Source organism: Platichthys flesus, chromosome 19 (genome assembly GCF_949316205.1).
Source record: "Platichthys flesus chromosome 19, fPlaFle2.1, whole genome shotgun sequence".
Classification (NCBI taxonomy): Eukaryota; Metazoa; Chordata; class Actinopteri; order Pleuronectiformes; family Pleuronectidae; genus Platichthys; species Platichthys flesus.
This window is the reverse complement of record NC_084963.1, coordinates 20540669-20568657: the sequence shown is the minus strand read 5'-3', so window position 1 is coordinate 20568657 and position 27989 is coordinate 20540669. Positions and strand designations below refer to the sequence as shown.

General features: G+C 40.5%; 1 protein-coding gene across 5 annotated transcripts in view; it reads right to left on the bottom strand.

Moving 5' to 3' along the window:
* The window catches only part of crb2a (crumbs cell polarity complex component 2a), a 76623-nt gene that overhangs the window by 22249 nt on the left and 26385 nt on the right, over window positions 1-27989 (bottom strand). For 2 of the 5 annotated variants that reach the window (XR_009924754.1, XR_009924755.1), the window contains exons 4-13: window positions 26161-26300; window positions 11185-11355; window positions 10986-11099; window positions 9015-9968; window positions 7101-7675; window positions 6332-6497; window positions 4109-4979; window positions 3893-4009; window positions 3296-3422; window positions 1526-2173 (exon numbers count right to left, since the gene is read on the bottom strand). Coding sequence is in view for 2 of the 5 variants with exons in the window: in XM_062413393.1 (XP_062269377.1) it covers window positions 1952-2173; window positions 3296-3422; window positions 3893-4009; window positions 4109-4979; window positions 6332-6497; window positions 7101-7675; window positions 9015-9968; window positions 10986-11099; window positions 11185-11355; window positions 26161-26300 (3457 nt within the window). In the remaining 3 variants the exon portion in view is untranslated. Of the gene's footprint in view, window positions 1-8; window positions 2174-3295; window positions 3423-3892; window positions 4010-4108; window positions 4980-6331; window positions 6498-7100; window positions 7676-9014; window positions 9969-10985; window positions 11100-11184; window positions 11356-26160; window positions 26301-27989 lie in introns of those variants that run through there. The other 3 variants (XR_009924756.1, XM_062413393.1, XM_062413394.1) reach the window with 3 other exon arrangements.

Below are 27989 nucleotides of genomic sequence, written 5' to 3'. Positions count from 1 at the left end.
TCCCAGACTGGAGTTAAAATTTCCTAGATTACCCAAATTCACCATATAAAATGGTAAATGGTCTGTACTATATAATCCAAATAGTTTATTTCTCTCTGCCCACATTTATTCTGGTTCTGGTAGAGGTCTCTTCCTGTTAAAGGTTTGTTTCCCTCCACACTCAGTTATACTTGCTTGTTATGTGAACTGTTTGTTTACTATATAATATTATCTTAACCTTATTATGTAAAGTGCTTTCAGATATTGTGCATTGTGATTCCATCAAATACTGAAATATTTAATTGAACTATATCAACACTTGAAGTTGAGAGCCATTTCAGGATGAAGGGATTTCAGGGATTTATTGCACACATCACATGTCAAACATCTTTGCTCACTTTGTGCATGTGGGCTGTTAAGAATAATTCTCGAAACCCAACAACAGTTAATACTCAGAAAAACATAAATAAGATTCAGTAAATACAAACCGTAGAGCCAAAAACAGCTGTTCAAGATTTTGTTGCTAGTAACAAAACTACTTCTTAAATCAAATTTTAAAAAAAATTGTTTGACATTTTAAATATGCATTTATGGATTGTATTTAAAAAAAATCTGTATGGGACAAATTGCTGTTGATAACAGTTCTTGATCAAATAAAGTTTTGCTTACATTTTAATTTTTCAACTGATCTCTAGCAGTTAAGCACTGCCTACCTTGCATGCCTTGACAGCACCCCACTGGTAAATAGTCAAGTTTCCAAATTTTTACCCAGTTTCAGGAAAATCTGAAAACCAGAATCCAAATAAATGCAATATCCATCCATTACTGTTTTGTGGATATAAGGAGTTGGTTTAATGAAGGTAAACGTTTGATAGAGCCAGTTCCCCAGTTGATGTGGTTAATCCACTGCAGAGGAAGGGGCCATTAGAAGATTAGGTGTTTAAAAGAGCTCCAGTCAAAACTGCAAGTTGAAAATGCCATGAGAAACACATGATACAAATTTTACATCTAAGGTTCCTGTTCCGATCTTATTTTCAAATTTTTGACGTGGCATTAAAGTTATGCACTGAAGTACATGTTTGTGTCTACTACGCTTTGCGTTAGAATACAATCATAAGTATTCTTATCTCTCTGAAAGAAACATTGGGCCACATTTACCGATATATTTTTTTTATTTCTGACATTTGTTCTTAAGAATGTTCCAAAGAAAATTCTACATCAGATTCATGACGTGTTCATAAACGGCTGAATTTTTCACACCTCTGATCTTATATTGATGAAAGCGATTGTATTTGTCAATTGAAGGCGTATGCCTGTAATTCTTATTAGAATAGGTCAACACCGTGCTGATGGCAATAATAGGGCATGAGGTTGCGCTGCTGTGTGCACACACAAAAACCAAACAATCTGAAAAGAAAGTTTAAAGTGTCAGGAATGCATTCACAAATATTTAAAGACGGTGGACCACCGGTTTTAAACCATTAAAAGCTGTTATATTAAGTCATGTCAGCAGTGGCTATAAAAAGATACATAGGAATTCACTTACATACTCGCCTCTTCAACATGTCCATGTGTTATAACTCGTACTTATATTTACACACAGTGAGTGTCAGGATCTTTTTCAAATCTGCAAAGGTGGGTTTAAAGAAGAAATTAGGTGAATGATGAGGCCCAATGTCTGCTAAGTACAACAGTATTTCTTAAAAATATCCTCCACACAGAGTTCAAATAGAAAATTTCAATTAAAATGTTTGAACATTATTGGGGCCAGCCTGTTTCAAGTTAATGACAGAGGAGCAATACTTGTCATTAATTGATCTTTACCAATGTTTCGCCATACAAAGGGGACATTATCCTACAATATCTGTCCTTCACACCAGCCTAGGTATTCAATAAAAGTTTCATTTTATCCAGCACACCAACTCATGGTGCTAGTATCGCCTCTAACACCCTTGGTTTCTCAGCCTTTTTGTCAGATGAGTCTTTCCTCTGGCGGCACTTTGAGCATACTGTCCATCTCAAGCCGGGCACCTGCCAGCTCCTGAGCACTGGGGCTGTATACACCCTCCGACTGGCGTTTCTTTCTGGCCGTGAGCACCATGAAGGTCAAGCTGATGGTCAGTGTCAGAACAGAGAAACAGAGCAGCGGAATAGCTACCACCAGCCAGGAGATGCCTTCTTTGTGAGCTTGTTTCTGCAGAGAAACAGAGGATAGAGATTGTGTCTTACTGGTGTAGACATTGACTTAATGTCATCATTAGAGCCCAATCACAGATGATGCATGGGCCAGAACAGTCCCTATCACTGAAGGTGCAAGATACCTATTGTTTTTTTACACTAAAATATTAATCATATTATTTGGGCCGATCAAGCAAATGTGCAGGAAACTTATAGTTTTGGTAGGGATTATTATTAGGGTCAGAGCACCGAGCTACGTGAAATTGCAAAGCAGTGGGGTGATAGGCTTGGGCATGGTCAGTGGGCTCGAGAACACCCTTAAAACACTTAAATAGCAGAGTATAAGATGCCTAGATATAAAGAAAAATGGGGTGAGATCCTTCAACTGACATTGAAATTTAAAAAAAACATTTATTTTTACTTTTTGGCAGACCAGAAGTCTGGCATTTTAAGTTACCTGTCACACTTTTCATTTAACTATGATGCTTTTGACGGCTTTAGCCTGCATAAAAACTCATCCAACTTTGCATAGATGTTTTAATAATAAATTATAATTATAATAATATATATAACTCATATTTTTTATATCTCAAAGCAAATTGACCACATCCAGTTCCAATACTTACTCTATTATTGATTACCCTTGGGAAAATTGGGCATGGCAGATTTCGAAGCTTCGACATTAACAATGAATGGTTGTAACTCCAATATAAATTGTCCCAGCTTCTCGAAATGATGCATGCTTGATAAGAGTGGTGGCATGAAGACATCTACATGCCAACATTTTGTGTTAGTTATAACCCACCCAACAGGAAATAACATGTTTTTATACTCAATTATCGTCACAATGATCATTCCATTTCTGGTCTGCAAGTTTTACATGGCAACAAAGTCCAACTTGTGCATGCTTTAATTAATTTGTGCAATGTTCAATAGTAGTGACAGCACGCCACAGTGTAAACCTGTGTTCAGCCTGTACCCCATATGTAGAGGTTGATGAGGGCTGCGTATTTGGTTTTACTTTTTGTGCATCCTAAGGTCATGTTTCAACTCCCTTAAAAATAGCCCTGGTGTTGTCCTACATGTCAATAATAATGATTAATAAGACAATAATATGATATAAAAAATGTAAACATACGCTAGTGTCGCACACTTGACCACTGTAGCCAGGGGGGCACTCGCACACAAACATGTTGAACCGATTCAAACAGGATCCACCGTTTCGACAAGGATTTGACTCACATTCATCAAGCTCTGTTTCACAACTGCAAGACACAAAATACATGTAAAATGCAAATAACATATTAGCAGAACATATACATGCTTGGAAAGTGCTGACATACAGTTACATCAAACCTGTAACATTAGCAGTTTTCAACTAAAAAGTCTTTGACTGTTTATTTCCCAAATTTTAGAAAGGTTCTACCTTAAATGGAATATTATGTGTCTCAAAACATTTAAATATTACATAACTACAATGATACATTTGTATTCAGCTAAAATTTTCAATATTTTAGTTTGTAAACATGATATTTTGCCATTGAAGAAAAGAAGGAAAATAGAAAAAGAATACAAAACACATACACACACACTAACAAAAGTATCACAAATGTTTCTCAACATTTCAAAAATAAAATTGAAATGTATACTCTTCTGGTGGTAAAGCCTTAAAATCTAACTTTCTATCATCCAATATTTCGTAAATTTCCATAAGGAGCGTACAAACTAAGCTTACCTGGCGCCTGTAAAACCAGGCATGCATGTACAGTTAGCTCCCCAAAGCCCATCACTGCAGATCCCATCATTTTCACACTGAACATCTTCACCACACTGTAATGGGGGATAGTCCCACCTGTTGGAAAATAATTTTGTATTACTTTGTGCACTGTATACTAAAGCATATATTGCTGTTTGTAAAAACATATAAACTGATTAATGAGTGTGTGCTCACTGGCAGAGAGGACCATTGTAGTCTTTGGGACATATACAGGTGTACATATTGGGTCCGTCCTGACAGGTGCCTCCGTGTTCACAAGCGTGATGTTCACAATCATTGAGATCCTCATCACAGAGTTTGCCAGTATATCCTTGGTGGCAATTGCACTCAAAACCAGTTAAGTAGTCCTTGCAGGTTCCATGAACACAGGGCTGAGATGCACAGTCATCAGTGTCAGTCTCACACTGATGTCCCTCCCAGCCAGAGTCACACACGCAGCCAAATTTATCGAAGAGGTCCTCACATGTGGCTCCATTTAGACAAGGACTTGAATCACAAACAGGGCTACTAGAACAGCCTAAATTAAGTGTTGGTTTCCCAATGAAATGGAACTGGGATTGCTGTGGGGCATTATAGTTATCAGTAAAAGGAAGGTGGACTCCACCAACTCTAACTGTACCCAAGCAGCCAGCAAAGCTCTCTGCAATCACCAGCATGGCTCCCTTCTGATTGATAAATTGCAAACTTTTTGTGCGCTCCGGCAAGCTGTTGGTGTCTATAATTCCATCCACAGTGATGAACCAGGGAGAGGGTTTGCGCTCCTTCTCCGCCATTGAGATGTTCAGACGATGCCAGCTCCCGTCAGCCACTCTGCGAACTCCTTTAAAGTTCAGTGTCTCAACACTGTTGCCAATGTGGATTTCTACTCGTACTGAGGAGTTCAGAAGACCCACTATAAACAGGTCGGAGCCCCAAAAGGCCCTCAGAAGCAAAGCATTCTCTGATCGAGTCCGAAGCTCTATGTATATATTAGAGACAGGTTCAGCCAGGGAGCTTTCAGCGCTGTATTGCACAGGATTGTTCTCAAATGTGGCATTGTGTAGACCTAGGTTTGAACATGGAAAAAGAATTGTATTATTATGCATTGTTTTACCATGCTGTCTTGCTTTCACCAAACTTTTTCTTCCCAATAATCCATCATTTTATTGTTAGCTCATTTGAGGGCAGGGGTTGTATGTCCAAAATTGCAATGGTTTAAATGAGATTCCAACACTAAACAGGAATTCCTGCCAAAATGGGCTTACCTATTTTACATATTCTACCTAGGGCTGTGAGGTATCACAACTTTTCACTATTTATGCCCCGCAACATGAAAGGTGCTGAAGAGCAGAGTTGCACAACAGTCTACGAAGACCTGGTTTGTAAAAGGCGAAACCGTGGTGTGCCCAAAGAAAAGAACCAAGAAGCGTGATATAACATGACTGCTGTCATGCCAGATGTCATTTGTTTCTTTTTGGTCAAACCAGCCACCCATAAATATGAATATTGCTCGAAATCAAATCCCTATTGTACATATTGAAACGGCCTTAAGCAGCTGACAAGAGTGACTTTATCTGTCATTTTTCTGACTCTCTAAAGACACATGTTGCAGTATCAGAGACATACTTGAAAAGAGGCCATAAAATATTTACGGACCACTTGTCATCCAAGTGTCTACAAGCCTAGACATTCATACTAGACTCGAAACACGGTCATTTACACCGTGTTTTAAGCCTATGAGCCCACCGGATGTATATGGTGTAAATGATGCCGTTTTGAGTCTAATATGAATATCGGGGCTTGCAAACACATGGATGACACCACACAAAAGTTCCTGAGACTCCCAAGTGTTTTGTGGAGCCTTACACTTTTTTGTTTGCATGGCTACAATATGCAAATATATTTATGCTCATCTTGTTTTTTGTCTTGATCTCTACTTTATTCAAAATACCTAAATTATCATTCACAAATGTTTCCTACACTGTTAATGGGTTAGGAACTACTGTGGCTACTTTTTTTTACCGCTCTGTAAAGCTTAGTGTTTATGAACTTGGGGTCTATTTCTCGAAATCCCATGTCATGATTATGTGAATGCAATATTATTTAATTAACATAGTTACTGCATATGTCAAGGATTACTTGTTAAGGTGAAAGATGTTTTATGTATAATCTCAGGTATTTTAAGAGGTGAACAACAAATGCAATGGTCCAATGAGTCTTCAGGATTCATCAAAGTAATTGGTCACTATAAGACTTTCAGTTTTGATTGATTAGATTGACCCGCAAAATGTTCATTCACAATTAATGCACAACCCAATTAAGTGTGCAAAATTAAGTGTAGCTGAACGCAGTGAATATGCCATAGGCCCTGTAAATGCCAAAGAAATAACAGTTTAAAAATTATGCAGATATACTTACATTCATATCCATCAGGGAGGTCCACACAATGGCCACCATTGACACAAGGACCGCTTATACACCAAACACGTTTTTTGCAGGTCTTTCCGGTGTATTCCGCCAGACAGGAGCATTTAAAATCATTGAATGTGATGGTGCATTCTCCTCCATTTTGACAAGGCTTCATCTGCAGAGTGAAGCATTGTGATATACATCACAAATATCATCTGAAAACAAGAACTCAAAAGCAAATTAAACTGTATACTTTACAGTGTCAACTTTGGTATGTTGAGACAATAGTTATCTATAACTGTCAATCTAAGGGACGGTTATGTGTGCCATTTTGGGGTTCCAATGTTTTGGTTGTGTCTTCTGACATGTTACCAATGTTATGCCTTTTGTAAGGCTCCTCTAAATTCAATTCAATTTCAATTTTATATTTGTAAAAATGTGGCCAAAAATGTTTAACATTACGACATACAGGAACTAAGTCCATTTATTGTTTATCAATCTGAATATAAAATATGTTTGATACAATGATGAAATCTATGTCGAAGTTTTTTGAGAAGAGGTGCGGGGTGCAGTTGCATCGATGTTTTGGTAAACGGTTGTTGCTTACTTTTTGGCTAAATCAGGTGATCTCTCAGAAATATTTCTGATACAGAATCGCAACATTGAGGCAACCTTGTTGTCTCCCTGGTCTTTACAGTGTGAATGCAACATGAGCTTTGAAGGAGTCAGCCCACACACTTGCATTGATCACCGAGCAGAGCGAGGAACTGTTTCTTACCTTGCAAGTATCATCACTGACACACCCCTTCTTTGCATTTTCAGAATCACTTGGTAAAAGCACTTTCTCTTCATCCCAAATGTTCCAGGCATCTGCATCCAGATACACTGAGGCTAAACGAAGGTCCTGCAGGCAACCTTTGTAATAGCCCCCCCATATATCCGAGTGAAAGTGTCCTGGAAGTCCTCCGACATAGGCCTGATCTCCACTGTTAATATTCACTTCAGGAATATCTCCTATTCCATAGCGAAGGCCTGCATACTCAAAGATGACTTGTCTATGTTGGACTTCCACCTGCAAAAATTCCCTCTCACCAGTGGTCACAAATACTGGCGCTGTCAGTGGGACACTGTTAGGCAGAGAGCTAACCAGAACTCTCCCCATCCCTAGATGGATTGAGAAGTAGACCTCCTCCCCCTCTTCCTCTGAAGGTCTCCTCAGCTGGAACAGCAGTCCATCTGGCTTTAATGACCTCAGGAAAAAGGACACATTGAAGTTGTTTCCAAGGGTCTTACTAACGTTGTAGGCACTGAAACTCACTGTTTCCTCATGGCCATATGTCCACGAAGGGAATTCTGTCAGGGGAAATTTTGGAGATTGGATTAATCACATGAAAAACACAAAATTAGAACATAGTAATTGGACTTTGTATGAATGGGATCTCTGATGAAGAAACCGGAGCTGTTATCTCTAACAATTCAACTGCCATACTTTTTATTTGCCATTGATACATTTTTAAGTCATTGAAATAAAAAAACACCGTCAAGGTAGAACAATTATGAGGATAATCAATGCTAATCCTTTAATGCACAAGTTAATTTGTATTTCTTAATTTATTTATTTAATCACTATATTTGTAATATAACTGAGTTCTTGTAGTTTAGCAGAGTTGCTAAAAAAAAGTATTACTCTACATTATTTCCATGATATGCAACTTTATACTGTACTTTTCTTAAATTCCAGGGTAAAACATTTCATTTTTACTGTATTAAATTCCACAGCTGTAGTTAATAGCTACTCGAAATAACTTCTGCACATCACTATTTAAAAATAAAAGCATGCCCAAAAAAAAGAAATGTCTTATTAGGCAACACAAGTCAAATTACATCAAAATATGATTTAACGTTATATATAGCATATAAAAACATAACACCAACCTGGTCCACTGTGCATAATGACTTCTTTTAACTTTTAACTTTTCTGATAATACTTAAAGAGGTAGAAATTCCAAGGCTCTGCCAAATTTGATATCATATAAGCTACTGTATTTAGTTGGGACCCTTCAATAAAAACGTAATGTTTTTGTCAAGGTAGAATGGGCCTTATATATTATCAAATATCTACATTTACTGCATCCTTCTCTCTCTTCCTCCCCTCCTTAAGTATGCATAGGCAGTAGACGCGACTACCATAGTCCTAATAATCGGGATAAATTCCTATACTGTGAACCTCGTAATAACTCGGACTCATTTAGGGAATAGAGGATTGAGTAGAAAAAATACACAGCATAGATATAATGGAAAAGTTTTCTTTGCTTACAGATCAGAACTGGACAATTTCAATAAAATCTGGGTAAACTGGATTAAATATTCCAACAACTAGACTGGACTTTGTACAATAAAGTCCAAACAATATATAATTAATAGGTTCAAGTAATTTTCTAGGATCTTGCTTACAACTGAAAACTGGACATTGCACTATCACTTTATAAATTTGGGGAGAACATTATGTTTCCCAGGGAGGGACAAACATGACCAGAACAAAACAAAAAAGCACACACGGGGATTTCGTTCTCTTTTCAGGATGCCATTATGCCACAATGTGTTTACATAGAAAATAGTTTTTGGTTGTTTATAAATAACTTTTAAGTAACTTTAAGGTTTTAAAGAATTTGCTGGTGGTAACAGTGCTTACCTTTAGAGCAGCTCTCACTGTGGAAGGGACGGTAACACTCACACTGGTAGCTGGTCCACAGGTCCAAACAACGTCCATGCCCATAGCAGGGATCAGGCTTACACCATTCATTCTTATTGCAGCCCAGCTCGTGGCCTTGGTCCTCTGGTAGTGTTTGGGGTAGGATAAGGTTGAAATCTATCATTAAGTCTTCTATACATCCAATGAATCCCACTTCACTTGCAGAGCCCTCCAAAAGCTCCTTTGGTGCGCCACCTATATATATGTTAGTGAAGGCTTCAGAGGGCTGGAAAAGTAATTCATTTGTGCTAACATCCATAACCCTACACCCATCACTGTCACATCCAGGGCCTTTTATAATAGACATTAGACCTTGATTATCTAGAAGAACATGAGCATTCCACCAGGCCCCGTCATTTACCAAGCCTGGAAATGTTACATCAAGATCAGATTCTTCAGAAAAAGCTTTCACACTAAGACCACCATTCACAATCTCTAGGATAAAGTGGTTGTCCACATCCCCTCTGTAGATGAGCAACATATTGGGTAGAGTGGTCCTAAAACGTAGCTTTACCTCGAAACCCTTATTAACATGGTGCTCAACTTCCCTTCGGCTCCTTTCTTTTAGAGCAACCTGAATGTGAATGAATCCTGGAGAGGAGAAGGAGAATGTTGTACTTGTGGAGCACTGCTCATCATAGAAGCCATGAGGGCACAAGCATGTGTGATTGTGTTCTCCACTCTCCAGCCATGGATGACAGGTGGCTCCATTCTGGCATTCATGGTCCACACAGCCATGGAGTCTCACATCACAGTGAAATCCTCCCCAAGGAAGTTCATCTGGCTCTGCCTCAGGACAGTGGCAGATGTAGGACGCTCTGCTATCTTCACACAAGCCACCATTCTGACAGGGTTGGCTCGCACATTCATCAATGTCCATGTCACACAGCTCACCTGGAAAGAGATAACAGCTAGATATACATGTTGCTGACTACTAGTGGACACTTGAGATTTAAATGAAGAACAGAGGAGAATAATGCTATGGTTCTTTTTATTTTGCATGTAGAGATTTTTCTTACTGTCAAAAGATCCCAGGGTCCAAACAAAACTAACAATGTGCTGTTCCAGAATTACAGTCACCTTATAATCATTGGTATTGCTCAAAGAGACACAGTTAATTATTGTATGAGAGCCACAATGTCATAAAGATGAGGAACCCTTGAGGGCAAAGAACACATAGAACCGGAGTTCTATTTAAAAAATTTGTTTTTTGTTAAAGCCCTATGAGACAAATTGTAATTTGTGAATATGGGCTATACAAATAAAATTTGATTGATTGATAGAATTTTTGAGGCAGGCAGTTCCCATAAACACATTCAAAAAAAAATTGTGGGCAAGCCAAGATGGTAGGGTCAAAGTGACAGTAACGATCCAGATTCATGATCACACACCATCAATTAAAGGGGACATATTATGCCCATTTTACCACAGTTGATATGGTTCCTCTGGGCCTTAATGAAATACCACAAGGATCATTTAAAACAGCACCATTTTTACCCTGTCTAAAACAGCCCTCCTCAGATTGACCTGTTTTGAGTGCCCCGCCCCCCTCTCACCGGGCTCCACCGGCATGGTTAGCTCGCGAGCTAACACTAGCCGGGGAGCCCCTAGGGAGCTAGTGGAGCGTTAATAGAACCAACCCTCTCTCCGCTATGACCTTTCGGCTAGCTCGCGAGCTAACGCTAGCGTTGTTTTTTTCCATAGTTTTGGGGACGGTAGATGCCAGATACCCAAATTAAGGTGAAGGAGCACTACAATAGTGGAATTTCATAATATGTCCCCTTTAATATCAAATAACTGTAATAGCCAGTTTGTGTCTAGAGAGCATCAGATACCATCAGATGATGCAGAAAAGTTTCAGAAATTAGAGAATTTCTTGGATTGTGGCAGAAACAATTGATGATAGCTTACCTAGAAATCCAGCTCTGCAGGTACAGATGTAGCCATTGATCTTATCCTCACAAGTGCCTCCATTCTGACAGGGTTCAGACTCACACTCATCAATGTTCACAGAGCAGTTCTCTCCTGTGATGTGAAAGAAAGTAAATTATTGTCAGATTAAAAAAAAAGGGGACAACTTTAGCTTATTGTTTTCTTTAGCTTTACTCACCTGCAAACCCAGACTGACACTGACAAATATATCCAGCTGCATCTGCAAAGCTGAACTCCCACTCCATCTCCCAGTGAGACAGATCTGAACGCTCAAAACACTCTCCACCATTCTCACAAGGCTGCTCTGTACACTCATCAATGTCATTCTCACAGTTGGGTCCTTCATAACCTAAAGAAAAGAAAACAGTAGGTTTTACCTACAATAAATAACAACTAGAAAATTCCTCCTGTCGAGACATTTCGAATGGGTGCCTAGAATTTGCCGGTTCCAGACTAAATATTTTTGTTTTTGGGGAAGAGAGACAGTATGTGTCACGAGAGAGAGGGAGAGAGAGAGAGGGAGAGAGAGAGAGAGAGAGAGAGAGAGAAAGAGAGAGAGAGAGAGAGAGGGGGAGAGAGAGAGACACAAACAGTCAGACTGGATGCTTTAAGAGAGAGAGACAGACCCAGAGAGAGAGAGAGAGAGACCCAGAGAGAGAAATAGAGAGAGAGAGAGAGAGAGAGAGAGAGAGAGAGAGAGAGAGAGAGAGAGAGAGACTGGTGAGAGAGAGAGAGACTTGATCAGCAGGTGGCGCTATCGCTTACACTGCATACACACTCATAGATCTCTTCAGGACAGAGCACTGATCATGTGACAGGATTTTGGCGGCGATTGCACAAACTTCATTTTCACACCGACCACGAGGTGGCGCTATCACTATTAGTGTGTATGCAGTAATAGTCTTGACTGGATAAGGTCAGGGCTCTGATCATGAGACAGGATTTTGGGGGTGATTGCTTAAACATAATTTTTCATAATTTTTTCTATAATTCAAAAACTGTAACTCCTGTCCGTGAAATGAAAACAGCGTGAGAATCACCAGGCTTGGACGAACGAGTACATAACTATATTATTTTTTAGAGTCAAAAAATTAGGCTGTAAGAGCAATTTAGAAACGTATTTCTCATTTCATAAATCTCCTCCAAAAATGTACATTGACTTAAATTGAACAGATTTATTTCCACACTCTAGCACCGTCATCAAAACAAATACTTGTTACTCAAAAACTATAAGTCCTATCTGTAATATGAAAACATTTTGAGAATCACAAGAGTTTACAATACAACCAGATATATGTTTTATTCATGAGAGCTGAGAAATGGAGCCGTGGGAGCGATTTTATTTTTCAGTTTTAATCTTTTCAGAAAAATCTCCAGAATAAACATGGGGCTCCAATGGGAGAAGGATCCGGAAATAATTCCTTGATTTTTCAATGCGGATATAAGCACAGGTCCGAGAGATTTGAGAGTGAGATGTCTGCTAAGGAAACAATCTCACCACCTCAAATATCTAAAAATCATGTCTGAGGACCTCCGTTTGGGGATTTGAGAGCAGTTTTAGTGCACCGGGGGACCTGAAAACAGGTCTTTTTCGCACTCTCGTTCTTTGTGGGCGAGAGACCTTGACTCCCATTCTACGTTTTCGGCCACGTTACCGCGATTTTTGTGCGATCTGTTGGCCGAAATTCTTATAAAAATAATAGCACTCTATTCAACGTAATTCCGCAGGCTTATTTACAGGTCTCGTGATTGTGCGACAAAATTTGTGGGAGGAGAAGCGCGCCGAAAATAAAGATGGATGAGGAAGTAAGAATAAGAAGCACCACAGAATAGTAATATGTAGTGCAACGCACCCATAATAATCCATATGGTTTCTTTAACCCTTATTCGCCATAATACACATTATTTTTGCTGTGTTAATGCAAACTGAATAGAAATTGTAATGGATGTGTACTTTTGTGTATACTTTTGAAAGAAAATCCGCCCTATACCTAAAATCCAATGTTTGCAACTGAAATGATGTGTGTGTGTGTGTGTGGGGGGGATGTTCATGTGTTGATAAGGTCATCAGAGAGTGAGGTTAGTAAAAAAAAAAATGTCCATTACCAATCCAATCACTCACACATAAACATGTATCTGAAATGGCCTTTAAACTGAATAAAATATAATAAATAATTTAATTTTTCTTTATTCAAAAACCCATTGTGTTATGATGTAAAACAAGTAGAAGGAAGGATAAAGCATTGAGTGAAAACACAGGTGAATAGATGAACAGTATATTTTATAACAATGAACTGAGACTGTGTTTATTGTGTTCAGGTAACAGACTTGTAACAATTATAACAAAATTAAGTAAACAATTTACTACATGATATTACTGAAACTGAACACACAATAGTAGGTCCTGGAATTCCATAAATATACCTGTCAGTCAGTAATTGTAATGTCTGCTGTGGCAAACAATGACTGTTTCCATGGTCACTGTGTGTGTGTATATGTGTGTGTAGTCGAGGTATTACTTATTTGTGGGGACCAAAATCTGACACATTATGGGGACAAAAAGCAAGTCTCCATATCGTAAATAAACAAATAAAGCTCTGGCGGACGGCTGTGTGGGTATCAGTAGAACTGTGAGATTGAACACGTCCTGTCTCCAGTTGTAAGCAGCAAGACCACAGACACTTCTAACAAATCTAATCTGTACTTGCATATAATTCTATTCTACCAAATTTTAATAACCTTTGATTTATTTCTACCAGACTACATGCCATTAATCAAAAACACATTTTCTAGATGTCTATCTACAGATAGTGCTGTAAATACATTTAAGGATATAGTTCTGTTTACATTTAGCTCAGTATCATCCCTAAATATAAGTGACAAATTATTTAAAACCTTTGTCCCACTGAGATTGATTGTCGATAGCACCACAGACTCTCTATGAGTAACATCAGACTCAATAGCGCCTCTAAAAATGAAGGATGAAAAACATAGTAAATTACGTCCCTGATATAATTCAACGTAGAAAGGATGTGGCGCTTCAACAATTGTGTTGAAAATCACCTAGGCTGGAGAGATAGTCTTAAGGTATATCAAAAAGGCTCTCCATAAACCAAGAGCTGCCCATTTCACACATTAAAAGAAGAAAATAAAAAATATCAAGGTTTCTTTTCAGCACTGAAGCCAGGCTGACAGAGATTCACATTTACATCGAACCCAGTATTCCTCCATCCCTGGTAAGCAATGTCTTTATGCACCTCTGTTACGATAAAAAAAATAATAATAATAATTAAAAACTATTACATTATCAAACACAGAAATCTCAGGAACAACTCAGAATCCTATTCATTATTTAGCCAGCTTCTTTCTGATCACCTTTGATCAGCTCACCTCAATTATGTCATTGTCTCAACACAGTACTTGTATCTTCAATCCCATTCCTAAAAAGTAACTTAAAGAAATTCTTCCCCTAATTAATAGTACTTTTCTCAATACAATCAATCTATCATTATCATCAGGATATGTACTACAGTCCTTTAAGATAGCAGTTATTAGAAACCCACAAACAACAGAACTGGGTTTTGATCCAGTACTGATTGCGCAAATCAAAGAACTGGTTGCGTTAACGGAAAAAGTGTTTCCTCTATCTGACGACAGTTGTACGACAAGAATATCATACCATCCCGAAGGACTTCTGAACCACATTTTGGTTTTGAGAACTCTGTCCTATTCAGCAGGATATAGACTCTACGATAGATTCTAATCAATTCCAGATTATATTTTTTGTTATTTTTTGTTATATTCCCTGTTGTATTTCCTGCTTCAATACATTCACAGAGGACAGTTTGGTTTGAAATTTCCTATTTATTTTCTCTCACCAAGAATTTCGACAAAAAAACTTGGTGACGAGGATGAAATTGGAAGCGTGATTTGAACACGGAGAGAAGGAAAGAAACCACGTGGTGAGAGATATCTAAATTTAATCTGGAGAAAAGCAGAGTGTAGGAATAAATCTTGTATATCTCACGACCACGAAGAGTTGTTGCCAAGCATGTCTTAGTCGTTTTTGTATTGTCTAGTACTGTTGTCAGCAACATTATCAGGAGTAGTGTCGCTAGAGAAAATAAACATAGTAGGATAGAGAGCTAGAGATGTGTAATGGCTTAGTAAGGAAAAGATGTTTATAATAGCAAATGAATGAAAACCTATCCAGTTTTATTCAAAAACAACTTGAGCACTTAAAATAGAAACTGGAAAAGAGAGACACAAATGAACGAGCTGATTGCAAATCTGTCCAAAAGACAACTTAATAAATATAAACGGTTTCAAACAGATGGAAAGCTTACAGTATGTGGGTACAGGAGGCTGAGATAAGGGGATGACAGTATCCTGTATCCCTGTCTTTTTGAACAAGAACAAAGGAAAACATAAGGTGATTTTGGATATGGAATCCGCTCCCTAAGCAGAAATAACAATGCAACAACAAAGTCAATCTCCAACTGATCAAGGAGGATAGCCATCAGTCCTCACACCTCCACAACCATTTCGCCAAGTGGAAGGAGACGCAAGCTATGATAGACGGATGAGAGAGGTGCTGAAGGAGGACTTTACCCTGATTCCACCACAGGCAGTAAGATGCAGACAAAAAAGCATGACGATCGGTAAACAAGTGAATTGTACTTTCCCTATGGTAGAAGTAACAGGTGCTGAGGTCCAAGTGCCGGTCAGAAAAATATATAATTGAAGCCATGGAAATCCTTTTTTGAGTTGCCTCTGCAACAATTGCCTAATTTCTGCCATTGTGGGGCAATATGCTCTGACAAATGTCAGTTTCCGACTTTTGTACATTTTCTTTTGGATCACATTTTCTTTTCCATGGCAAAAGAAAATGTACAAAAGTCGGAAACTGACATTTGTCAGAGCATATTGCCACACAATGGCAGAAATTAGGCAATTGTTGCAGAGGCAACTCAAAAAAGGATTTCCATATGAAGAGTGCTGTGTGACAAGATGACTGGCCAAACAATGACAGCTCCAGAAACGTGATTAACAATGTTTAAAGCTGCAGGGCCAGTGTGAAGGAATCAAAGCAGAAAAGAGCGGAGACCAATCCCAACGGTAAAGAGGGAAGCCATTGTTAACTGCTAAGCTAAGTAGCTAGATGATCTAAATACTGTGTAAACAATTGTGGGATAGGCAAGAAAGTTGATAAAATAAAAATAGAGCAATGAGTGCTTGAGCAGAACTAGCGTAAGTTTAAATGTGTTTGAACTGCTTAAACTTGAGTTTGTTCACAAAAGTAACTTTTTTGTTCCATTGTATTTTATATGAAACTGTCTGATCTATGTCTATCATTTTTTTCTTTCACAGCCTGAGCTGAGCATTATGTTGAAGCTCTCGCTGCAAGTCAGGATTAGACCTGTGTGGACAGAATGCCACCTGGAACCTACTAGCCAGAGGCTGCAAAGAGGCATTTCAAGTTGATGTTCGCCGTAAATGCTTCTCTCTTTCCTAAGAGAGAAGCATTTCAAACAGATGATATCCAGAGGGCAGCAGGTCAAACAGATGATATCCAGGGTGGAAAGGGTCCTTCAGGATGCCGGGTGCTCTGCTCCAGTGTTATTGTTTTACCAGGAGAGGTACTCAGTGATGAGGGCGCCAAGGAACCTGTAGAGGGGGACCCTTTCGAGGCAGTCCCCGTTGATGTAAAGTCAATAGGGGTCTGCTCTGTCTCGGCGGAATTATATTATGATTTACTTGGTTTTTAATTAGTTCAGGAATACAGTTGCAATCAGAAATATTCAACCCCCTCACCTCAAAATACATTATAGTGATGTGGATGAAAGATAATGACAATAAATGATAAAAAACCTCATTAAACAACAAAAGATATTTTCCACAGAAGTTGACTTAGCTTTGAAGTTAAATGAAAAATGTAACTCTTTTAACACATGTGCATGTGCAGTATTATTCAACCCCCAGCTTCAGTACTTTGTGGCGCATCCTCTAGTTTTTATAACTTCTAACAAACATTTTCGGTAAGTGCAGACAAGCTTCTTACACCTCTAGATCAGAATCTTTGCCCATTTTTCACGTGCAAAAGCCTCTAGCTCAGTCATGTTTGATGGCTTCTGTGCTGCAACTGCCTTCTTTAAATCCCACCAAAGATTTTCACTCAGATTAAAATCTGGTGACTGTGAATGCCAAGCTTTGGTAGACTTGGAAGTGGGTTTTGGATCATTGTCTCTCTGGAAAGTCCAATGATCACAGAGGTTTAATTTGGCAACAGTAGGCTTCACATTCCTCTTTAAAATGGCCTGGTATAACCGGAGTGAGTGGAAATGGCGGAGTGATCAGTCACGTAGTTTTGCTCCTCTCAACTCGGCGACTATAAACCCTCAAAAATTATAATTTGGACAAATGGATTCAATTTAATATAGGAGGGCGATAATGAAGAGGACGGATATACAACGAAAATCAGGTGATAGAAAAGGAAGAAAATCGATTCAAATACTGACGGTGGATTGCGGGCTGAGAGGAGCTTGGCAGGTGCAGAGCCAGCTAGCCTAAATTGACTTATTGACTTGCTAGCACCCATAGGCAAACATCTGGACGAGGTGAAAAAGGAGGTTAAATAAGTAAAACAAGGGATAAGCGATGTGAGGAGAGAGGTGAAGGAAGAATTCGACAGGATCCAGAGAGAAACTGAAAGCAAATTCGAAGGGATTAAAACCGACATGAAAACACAGAATGACAACATGGAGGAAGCTCAAATGCGCATAGTGGAACTGGAGGAATGGCAGACAGAGGCTAAGAGTGAGATGCTAACTATGACGGCCCAGACCCAATGTATGAAGGAAAAAATTACGGACCTCGAGGGGAGGTCGAGGAGGGATAACATATGCATTTTTGGCCTACCGGGGGGCACGGAGGAGAATTCGGCAAGCAAGTACCTTGAGCGCTTCCTAACCACCGAACTCGAATTGCCTAAATACATCCCACTCCAGATACAGAGAGCACACAGAGCCCTGGCACAGAAGCCACCTCCGATTGCAACCCCCATTGAAAATGGTAGTTAACTTCCTACAATTCGAGACCAAAGAAAGTATGCTTAGTCATGCATGGAAGAGGAAGATTCACTTGGGAGAGGAGAGGATTTTTTTCAACTATGATTATGAAACTGAAGTGGTCCAGAAGAGAAAGGCATATGGGGCCATAAATAAATTACTGGAGGAAGAACAGATCCGCTTTCAGACTCCGCTAGCGAAGATGCTCATTCACTGGGCAAGCGGAGCCAAGACCTATGACAGTGCAGAGGATGTGGCGAGAGACATGGAGGAGAGAGGATACGAGGTGGGTCTCAAAGGAGAAGACTCCGCGACCGCATGGAGGGAGAAGATACAGGGCCGGGCAGAATGGCAACAGCTGACTCGAAGCAAGATGGGGAGGACGGCAGCGGCTGCTGCCAGGGAGAAACTGAGGGGCTTTCAAAGAAGGAAATGAGTCCGGCTCGCTGGCCTGAATGGATGTTTAAAGGGGCATAGAACCCAGTCTGACGGCCTACAAGGTATGTTAACAGACCTCTACTAAATCCAACTTAACTATGCAATGTTAAAAGTTCTTTGTTTACTCAACCTACTGCTGTTCAGGTCGCTTAATAGGGTTATTGATCTAGGACTAGATGGGTACGACTGTTAGACTGGTGTCACTTAATGTTAATGGTTGAATACCCCCAACAAGAGGGACAGGGTTAAGACGAAGCTGAAGAAGGACAGAGCCTAAATTATATATCTGCAGGAGACTCACCTTAACAAAGTAGAACATGAGAAGCTAAGAGATACGGTTATAGAAATCTGTACAGTAGTTTGTTTAAGGGAGGTCCCAGAAGAGGTGTGACGATTATGATATCAAACCAGATACAATTCGAATATGAAAAAGAGATAAGCAATAGGGAGGGAAGATATATTATTGTGAAAGGGAAGCTCGACAATCTGAAGGTTACTCTGTTGAATGTGTACGCGCCCCCAGACGGTTATAATTTTTTTTTTATATTGCTATTCAATGTAATCGCAGCGGAAACAGAAGGGATTCAAATTTGTGGGGGGGATTTGAATGTAGTTTTAAATAATAACATGGACACAACGAGCCTCAAAAAATCGAAAATACAAATATCAAAATATGTAAATACATTTTTTGAGGTGATGGGAGTGGTCGATAAATGGAGGAATCTACATCCGCTAGAGAAGGATTTCACACACTATGCACTATGCGATGCATAAAGAACATTCTAGAACAGATTATTTGTTTGTACATCCAGGAAATGTTCACAGGATTAAAGAATGCCACTCGTTGCACCTTGACATAGGCATCAGTAACCGGAAAAGAATAACTAACTGGAGATTGAATGTGGGTCTACTGAATAATGAACAAAGGAAGGACAAATTAAAATTGGAAATACAAAACTATGTTACGAAAAACGACAATGAGATGGTGGAGCCAACAATGGTTTGGGACGCCTTGAAGGCAGTTATGATAGGCAGTTAATCTCGGAATCGACCTACGCAAATAAAATGAAATTAGAAACGTATACGAAAAAGATAGAAAAACTGAGAGAATTGGAAAGAGACTACCAGAATTCGGCTGACTTGGAAACACAAAAGAAAATTTTACTCGTCAAATTAGAGATACATAAACATCTAACAGAGGAGATTGAGCGGAAGATTCTTTTCTATAAGCAAAGCTATTATGAGATAGGCCCGAGAGCCACTAAATTATTGGCGAGAAGGACCCGTAAGCAACTCGCGACTAGTCAAAGCCATAAAAGTAGGGACACCCTTACGAACCAATTGATAACAGATCCAGAGGATATAGAAAGAACATGCCAGAGATATTATGAGGAGTTATATACACAGCCAGAGTCTGCACAAAGAGAGGATATTAAGTATTTTTTAAACTCACAAGATCTACCAAAGATAGGACAGACACAGAATGATTGCATTCCTTGAACGGCCTAGTGAAGCGTCGCCTGCATTGCTAGATCTCTTGAACGCATATGGACAGCTATCAGGATACAAGATAAATATTACTAAAACCCAAGTACTCACTATCAATTATACACCACCAAAGGAGATCAGGGAAAAATACAATTTAAATTGGAATCTAAAGAAAATGTATTATTTAGTGGTAGAAGTGACTAGAAACTTATCAGGACTATATAGGGCAGATTATGATAGGATTAACCGAGAATTATTAAAAGATATACATAGATGGACCACCCTAACATTGGATTTTAGCTCAAGGATTGAATTAATAAGAATTAATGTATTACCCACACTTTTATATCTATTCCAAGCATTACCAATAGAGATACCTAAAACACAATTCATGTCATAGGACAGGATGATATCCAGATTCATATGGGGGGGGGGAAATGGGAAAATCCTTTGGAATGTGGCTGATACAGAGTATTATAGGAGATAGGGAAACATTTAAGAAGGTTAGAAATCAAATGGATTCGATCACAAAACTTACCTTGGAATTATGTTTCAAATTACTTAGACATAATAAGGAGGAGAAGGACGCAAATGTATTGAAATGGGTGGCTTTTGATAGCAGTTTTAAACCAGCTGGGCGCAGTAGGAAACGGATTGGACAGGAGCTCTCTCTGGAAGTGAACAAGGTGGTACAAGTACTGATTGATATATATATAAAGGGAACCGGGTCAGGACTATAACTACATTACATAAGGCATTGATTGATGGAATAAAAACAACAGGGCATTTAAAGGAAAAACGGGAAAGAGAATTTGACTTGAAATATCTGAAGATGAATGGGATAAGATGTGGGACAAACACAAGACAACAACCTGTTCGCGAGCCTGGAGAGAGTTTTCCTGGAAAAATCTGATACGGTTCTTTATCACATCTAAAATATCAAATAACCAGTCTGAAACAATGTAGCAATATTTTTATGACCTTTTTAATGATAAAATTCAAACTATTAGAAATAAGATCAACCATCTCCTGCCCTCAATTGGCACTAATACCCTCCCAACAACAGAGATCTCAGAAACGGCTGAGAATCCTACCCATTACTTAGACAGCTTCTCTCTGATCACCCGTGATCAGTTTACCAAAATAATCTCAGGTTCTAAACGAACAACCTGTATTTTAGATCCCATTCTTACAAAATAACTTAAAGAAATTCTGCCCCCAATTGATAGTTCGTTACTTAACATTATCAATCTGTCATTATCATCAGGTTATGTACCACAGTCTTTTAAAATAGCTGTCATCAAACCCCTACCTGTAATCAAACCCCTACCTGTAATTGGTTTTAGCCAATTACAGGCCAATATCTTATCTCCCCTTCATGTCTAAAATCTTAGAAAAAGTTGTAGCCAATCAGCTGTGTGAGTTTCTCCAGGAAAATAATATATATGAAGAATTTCAGTCGGGGTTTAGAGCCAATCACAGTACAGAGACAGCCTTGGCAAAGGTCACTAATGATCTTTTAAAAGCCTCAGATCAGGGACTTGTGTCTGTCCTCGTTCTGTTAGATCTCAGTCCAGCATTCGACACAATTGACCATCAAATTTTATTACAAAGACTCAAACAGTTAATTAACATTAATGGAACCGCCCTTAACTGGTTTAAATCGTATTTTTCTGATCTCTCCCAATTCGTGCAAATTCATGATGAGTCATTTGTGCGCACCAAAGTTAACCATGGTGTTCCACAGGGCTCTGTGCTCGGCCCAATTTTATTCTCATTATATATGCTTCCACTAGGAAACATTATCAGGACACACTCAGTAAATTTCCACTGCTATGCGGATGACACCCAGTTATATATGTCAATAAAACCTGAACAAAGTAATCAATTAACTAAACTTCGAACATGTCTCAAGGATATAAAAACCTGGATGACCCGCAATTTTCTCTTATTAAACTCAGACAAAACAGAGGTAATAATACTTGGCCCCAAACACCTTAGAGATACATTATCTAATGATATAGCTGCGCTAGACGACATTGCCCTTGCTTCCAATGAAACAGTCAGGAACTTGGGAGTGATCTCCGATCCTGATTTATCCTTTAATAGTCACTTAAAACAAATTTCTAGGACCGCCTTTTTCCACTTGCGTAATATTTCAAAAATTAGACATGTCCTTTCACAAGAAGATGCAGAAAAACTTTGTTACATCGAGACTGGACTATTGTGATTTCATTATTATCAGGCTCCAGCAGGAAGTCGTTAAAGACTCCACAGCTTGTCCAAAATGCCGCAGCACGTGCCCTGACCAGAACAAAGAGTAGAGAGCACATTTCTCCAGTATTAGCATCGCTACACTGGCTTCCAGTTAAATCTAGAATAGAATTTAAAATTCTCCTCCTCACCTTCAAGGCCCTTAATAATATAGCGCCTTTTTACCTTAAAGAGCTGTTAGTACCTTATAAACCCACTAGAGCACTCCGCTCCCAGAATTCAGGCCTACTTGTCGTCCCTAAATTCTCTAAAAGTAGAGTAGGAGCCAGAGCTTTTAGCCATCAAGCCCCTCGGCTGTGGAATCATCTACCACTTTCAGTTCAGGAGGCAGACACCATCTGTTTGTTTAAGAGTAGGCTCAAAACCTTCCTTTTTGATAAAGCTTATAGTTAGAGCTAATTAGTGCGGCAGAACGTAACTTGTTCTATTTTATGACATATGACACACGGAGCTTCTCTTTCCAGCTTCTCCTTCCTCTTCTCAATCCCTATCCCCCTTCCCCGGAATCCCTTTGCTTTATCAACCGCATATCCAGGGCCTCTGTGGCCGCACGATGGATTGCGGTTTGTGGATCGCGCACCGGGGGTCGCGGTGTTTGATCCAGTGTGGCGGATGTGGGCTGATCGTGGTGCTGGTGGCGGACCCTGTGTCACGTTGGCATTGGGCACGGGGCGGTGGACCAGGACCACGGTGGTGGCTCGTGATGGGTCCTAGTGGGCTGTGATGAATGGTGACTGAGGACTGGAATGTCGTCTGATCTGGATGGTGGATCGTGGACTGGATGGTTGCTGACCACGGACTGTGATTGCAGCGGGACTGCTTGGCATGTCATGTTGGGGTTATCCTTCGGGATGTCTACCCTCTTCAAATGGTGCTAGAGACTTTGATTATTGATGATGTTCTCCTACACTTGGGATCTATTGCACTTCTGTCCGTCCTGGGAGAGGGATCCCTCACATGTGGCTCTCTCTGAGGTTTCTATGTATTTTTACCCTGTTAAAAGCGTTTTTAGTAGTTTTTCCCTTACTCTTGATGAGGGTTAAGGACAGAGGATGTCACACCATGTTAAAGCCCTATGAGACGAATTGTGATTTGTGAATCTTACAAATAAAATTTGATTGATGATTGATTGTTGAAGTGGTCCTCAATCTTGTTCTTATAGTCTGCATTTGCCACCCTGATGTCTCTCTTCAGGTAGGCTCTGGCAGTGCTGTACAGCATCTGTCGCCAGATCTGAAGGCTGTGTCCCGGGAGAGATATAATTAACTTTGTCATCAAAGGTTTCTGTTTGGGGTTCACCCGGATGACTTTGTCGACGGTGACATTATAAACACAGTTATTAATGTATCCAAGTACAGATGAGGTGTACAGCTCAAGGTCTTTTCCTCAAAAAAGTCCTAATGGTCCTTTCAAAGCAATCCTGTAGCTGGGAGGATGCTCCTTCGGTCAAGTTCCGAAAAGTTTTTGTGGTGAGTTGAACTTGTATTCTGACGGGGTGTAGGCTGGATTCTTCCTCCCACCGTAGTTTGTGCTGCCACCCACATGCATACTGGCCTGATGTCAACAGCTTTCTCTTGATTTTTCTTCCACTCAACCGTATCCACAGACACTAGTCTCTGATCGGCAGAGGGACAACCACGTCCCAGAGCTGCACATTTTGCCTCAGTCTTGCATTAGCACTCCTGTGCCTCCCTTTTTTCGCAGTAGCAGCAGCCGTTGCTGTCGCAGGGCCAACAGGAGAGTGTATCTGCGTTGCCATGCTGCGTACCTGGTCTGTGTACCAATGTGAAGTCATTCCTCGATCCAGTGTGTCGGCTGTCCTTCTGGCAATGATCAGTCAGGACAGGGAAGTGTTGGCCCCCAAGGTAATATTTGAAGTGCCTTGTGAATGTCCTGCTGTAGTACGCCACCACTCTTTCTCCCCCAGGTGTCACCTGGCCCAATACAGCACCTGAGCCGACGTTGCTGGCATTCGTGTCAAGAACGAAGGGGAGAGTGAGGTCAGACGGGGAAACGATCGGTGCCACCAGCAGGGCGTCCTGCAGCAAAGTGATCACTGTCTGAAACTTTTCTGTCCATAAGAACGCCACCCATTTCTTCAGCAGGCAGAACAAGGGCGCAGCTGGAGAACCCCTTCACCAAGCTCCTGTAGTAGGAGGACAGGCCGAGGAAGCTCTTTAGGTCATGTACAGAACTGGGGATGGGCCAGTTCTTCACTTGTTCTTTCATTGTGCCAACATTGCCCTCGCCAGCCGTTTGATCAAGGAAAGTCACTCCCGACTCATGAAGCAGCACTCCCGCAAACCTTGGTGATGACGGCAGTTTTGAGTCTGGCTTCAGGTGCGAGAAGGACCTGCCAATATCTGCTGCGCAGGTCCAGCGAGGAGAACCAGGAAGACCCCGCCACTGAATCAAGGGCCTCATCAAAGCACGGCATCGTGGTCTCATCCTAATGGCCTTAGCCTCTCAAGTTTCGATGTTGTGTTCGATGAGATCAGTTCGACCAACATCGTTCTCTGACAGAAAAACAGTCCTTGACCTCCAGCAGAAGCTGTAGTAGCAGACTCTGTTCATTGGGGGTTAGTCCATCACAGTTGTTCTGCCAGACCCCCTCGCCGTCAGTGCACTCTCTTCTCCCTCAGGCTGTGTAGCAGGGGCTGGTTGTAGGTGCAGGCCAGTGGTTGGAAGATGGCGTAGGTAGCGCCTCTGAGGAACTGTATCACCCAGGCGTGTCTGTCTTGGTCTCAGTTGTCCCTGATGTAATATTGTGAGTCATACGACAGCCTGGCTTTATTATAACTCCTATGTGCATTGTTCTATCAGCATCAAACCTCATTCACACATTCACAGTCCTACTCTGATCAGATCCATATGTCAATATTGACTCATCATCAAAGCCCCCCCTGCTGGCGACAGGAATTGACATGTTTTATATTTGATGCACTGCTCCTGGCTGCTTAACAATTAGTCATTGGACCATGGTCAGAATTGTGACATTTCCTTAAACTGGCAACCGGAAGTAAGCTTTGTTTTACAACTATCATTCGATTAATATATCATTTTCACCGTGTGATATGCAATTGAAAGCGTGGACTGTAGTGCGCAATTAGCAGACAAGGATTGACGTAACATAACAGACGCAGGCAGTGAAGTGTTTATCCTTCCAGCACTGCGCAAAAAGCATGCAACGCGGAGCCATGTGCCCGGTCGCCGATCACTCTCTCCACCAACAGCAACAGGTCCCACCTTGCGGGTGCTTGGGCCTGTTAGTGCTACAACGTAGCCCTAGTTGTTATTATTATTAGTTAGTTAATGTAATTAAAATTATATTTTGATCTATTAACAAGTACGCAACAAGCACCCTGTCACACCCTGTCTGGTTGTTCACACTGGCAGCATGGGTCATACAGCTTTGGGTGTTTTTCCGTCTCCACAATAGGTTTTGTATCATCATGGTCCGAAATGGAGAGTGTTTTTACCTGTTGCGCATCATGCATTGCGATTTTGTGTGTGTGTGTGTGTGAGAGCGTTAGGTTTCTGGTGTGACTAGTGTATTTCCTTATATAAGACTATACACACAAGTCCTAGCGGTGCCCCCCCCCCCCCAGAGATTATTAAACTCATGGATAAATATGCCAGTTAAATTACCTGTGTTGCCTATATTACTACCAACCAGAACGAAATGTTTTCTACTGCAATGTATTAATTAAATGCAATGGGTTTGTGTCTCAGTGGGAAATTTCCCATGTGTATGTTTAACTGAAGCAAGTCGTGGTGTCAGTTTTAAGGCACACGAAGAGTGGTTCCAGTCAGGTCAAGTGTCCTCAGCCATTGCTAGTTATTATATTGGGACATAAATGTTTGGTGTACAGCATGTAATTCAGTACCTGACCAGCAGAGGCAGGTGTATCCTTTGACTCCCTCTAGACATGTGGCACCATGCTGGCAGGGATCAGAGGCACATTCAAGGATGTCCACTTCACAGTGATAACCATGGAATCCTGTATCACTGCAGTCACATTCATAGCTGTAACAAACAAGTGTTTTTTTTATCAAAATCTGTCATCCAAATTCAAACAATTCATATACAAAATTTCAATTGTGACTAAGATCCCCTCAGCCTAAAAATGTATTTCATGTGAATCAGGTGATGGGTAGTATATTATACCCATAAAGCAAGAGACGAAATACAAGAGTTAAAAAACCATGTATGAGAGACAAGTGTGCCAAGTTGCAGTAGCTGTATATAGGGATGCACCGATATGGAAATTCTTGGCCGATACTGATACCGATGTTTAAAACAACAATCTAGCTGATAGCGGATACTGATGTTTGTCTATTTTGTTTTTGTTGTTATTCATTCACCCTTTTGTGCCAGGAAAATAATTAAATCATTACTTAAAAGCACTATTTTTAATTATTTCAGCCCTTTATCACTCTTATGTTTTAATGAGCACAAATTCAATCAGATTTCTGAAGTTTTTTTAAAGGAGACGTTTTATCACAGTTGATATAGTTGCTTGGGATCTTAATGTATGTATGTAACATATTTTGGTCAAAATACCACAAGGTTAATTTAAAACAGCACCCTTTTTACCCTGTCTAAAACAGCCCTCCTCAGATTGACATGTTGCGAGTGCCAAAAGTTACTCCCGCCGTTTACCCATGCTTCATCGAATTTCTTCACTTTGACGCGAACGGAAGGTTCCCCCCAGTGGGCGCCATAGTACCAGCGACACCGTGAGGCACCACGGACGAGGGCGGCATAGAGATGACGGCGACGAGGCGACTGCTCCCCCAGCCGCAGCAACTGCCCAGAGTAAACAAGGCGAATAACGGCCGCTATCAATGTACGGCCGATACATCGGTGAATCACTAGACATATAGTACATAATGTATGAATATGAGATGCTTAGGTTTGTGAGAGTTCACCTTTTGACAGAGGTGAGGAGTTATACAATGTTACTGCTCTAGGCAGGATATCATTTCTGCGTCTGTCCTTGCGGCAGCGGAGCTGAACCAGTCTGTTGGAGAATGTGTTCTACTGTCTGTCCACTAGGTAGTGGAGAGGGTACTCGTGATTGTCAATGATGGATAACAGTTTGTCCAGTGCCCTCCTCTCCACCACTACATCCAAAGAGTCTTGTGTGCATCCAATGAAGGAGCCAATCTTCTTAATTTTAATCAGTTTGTTAATTCTGTTGGTGTTACCGGCTCTGATGCCGGCCCCCCAGCAGACCACAGCAAAGTACAGCGCACTGGCTCAACCGATTGATAAAAGTTTTCTGTCATCGTGCTGCACACGTTAAAAGATCTGAAGAGAATTCCTCTGGAAATAGTATGCTCATCCCTTTCTTGTATATAGGTTACGTGTTTATCTTACAGGTCAGTCTGTGGTCGATGTGGACGCCTAAGCACTTGTGATTACACAAGTGCCAACATCCTCTCCCAGAATAAGCAGTGGCACCGTACTCTTCTTATCCCCATAGCCGTTTTCAGACATGGACTCCAGGTAAAACCCAGAGAATGGGATGATCATTGAGTCTGCCTTTCACGCATCAGCGTTCCTGTTGCTGCGACCTGAACGATACTTGATGGCAAAGTCAAAGGCGGCCACCTGAGCATACCATCGCTGCTCTGTGGCCCCCAATTTAGCTGACTGGAGCTCAATGGTTTTGTTGGTATAGACAAGGCACTTATGCACTACAAATACTCC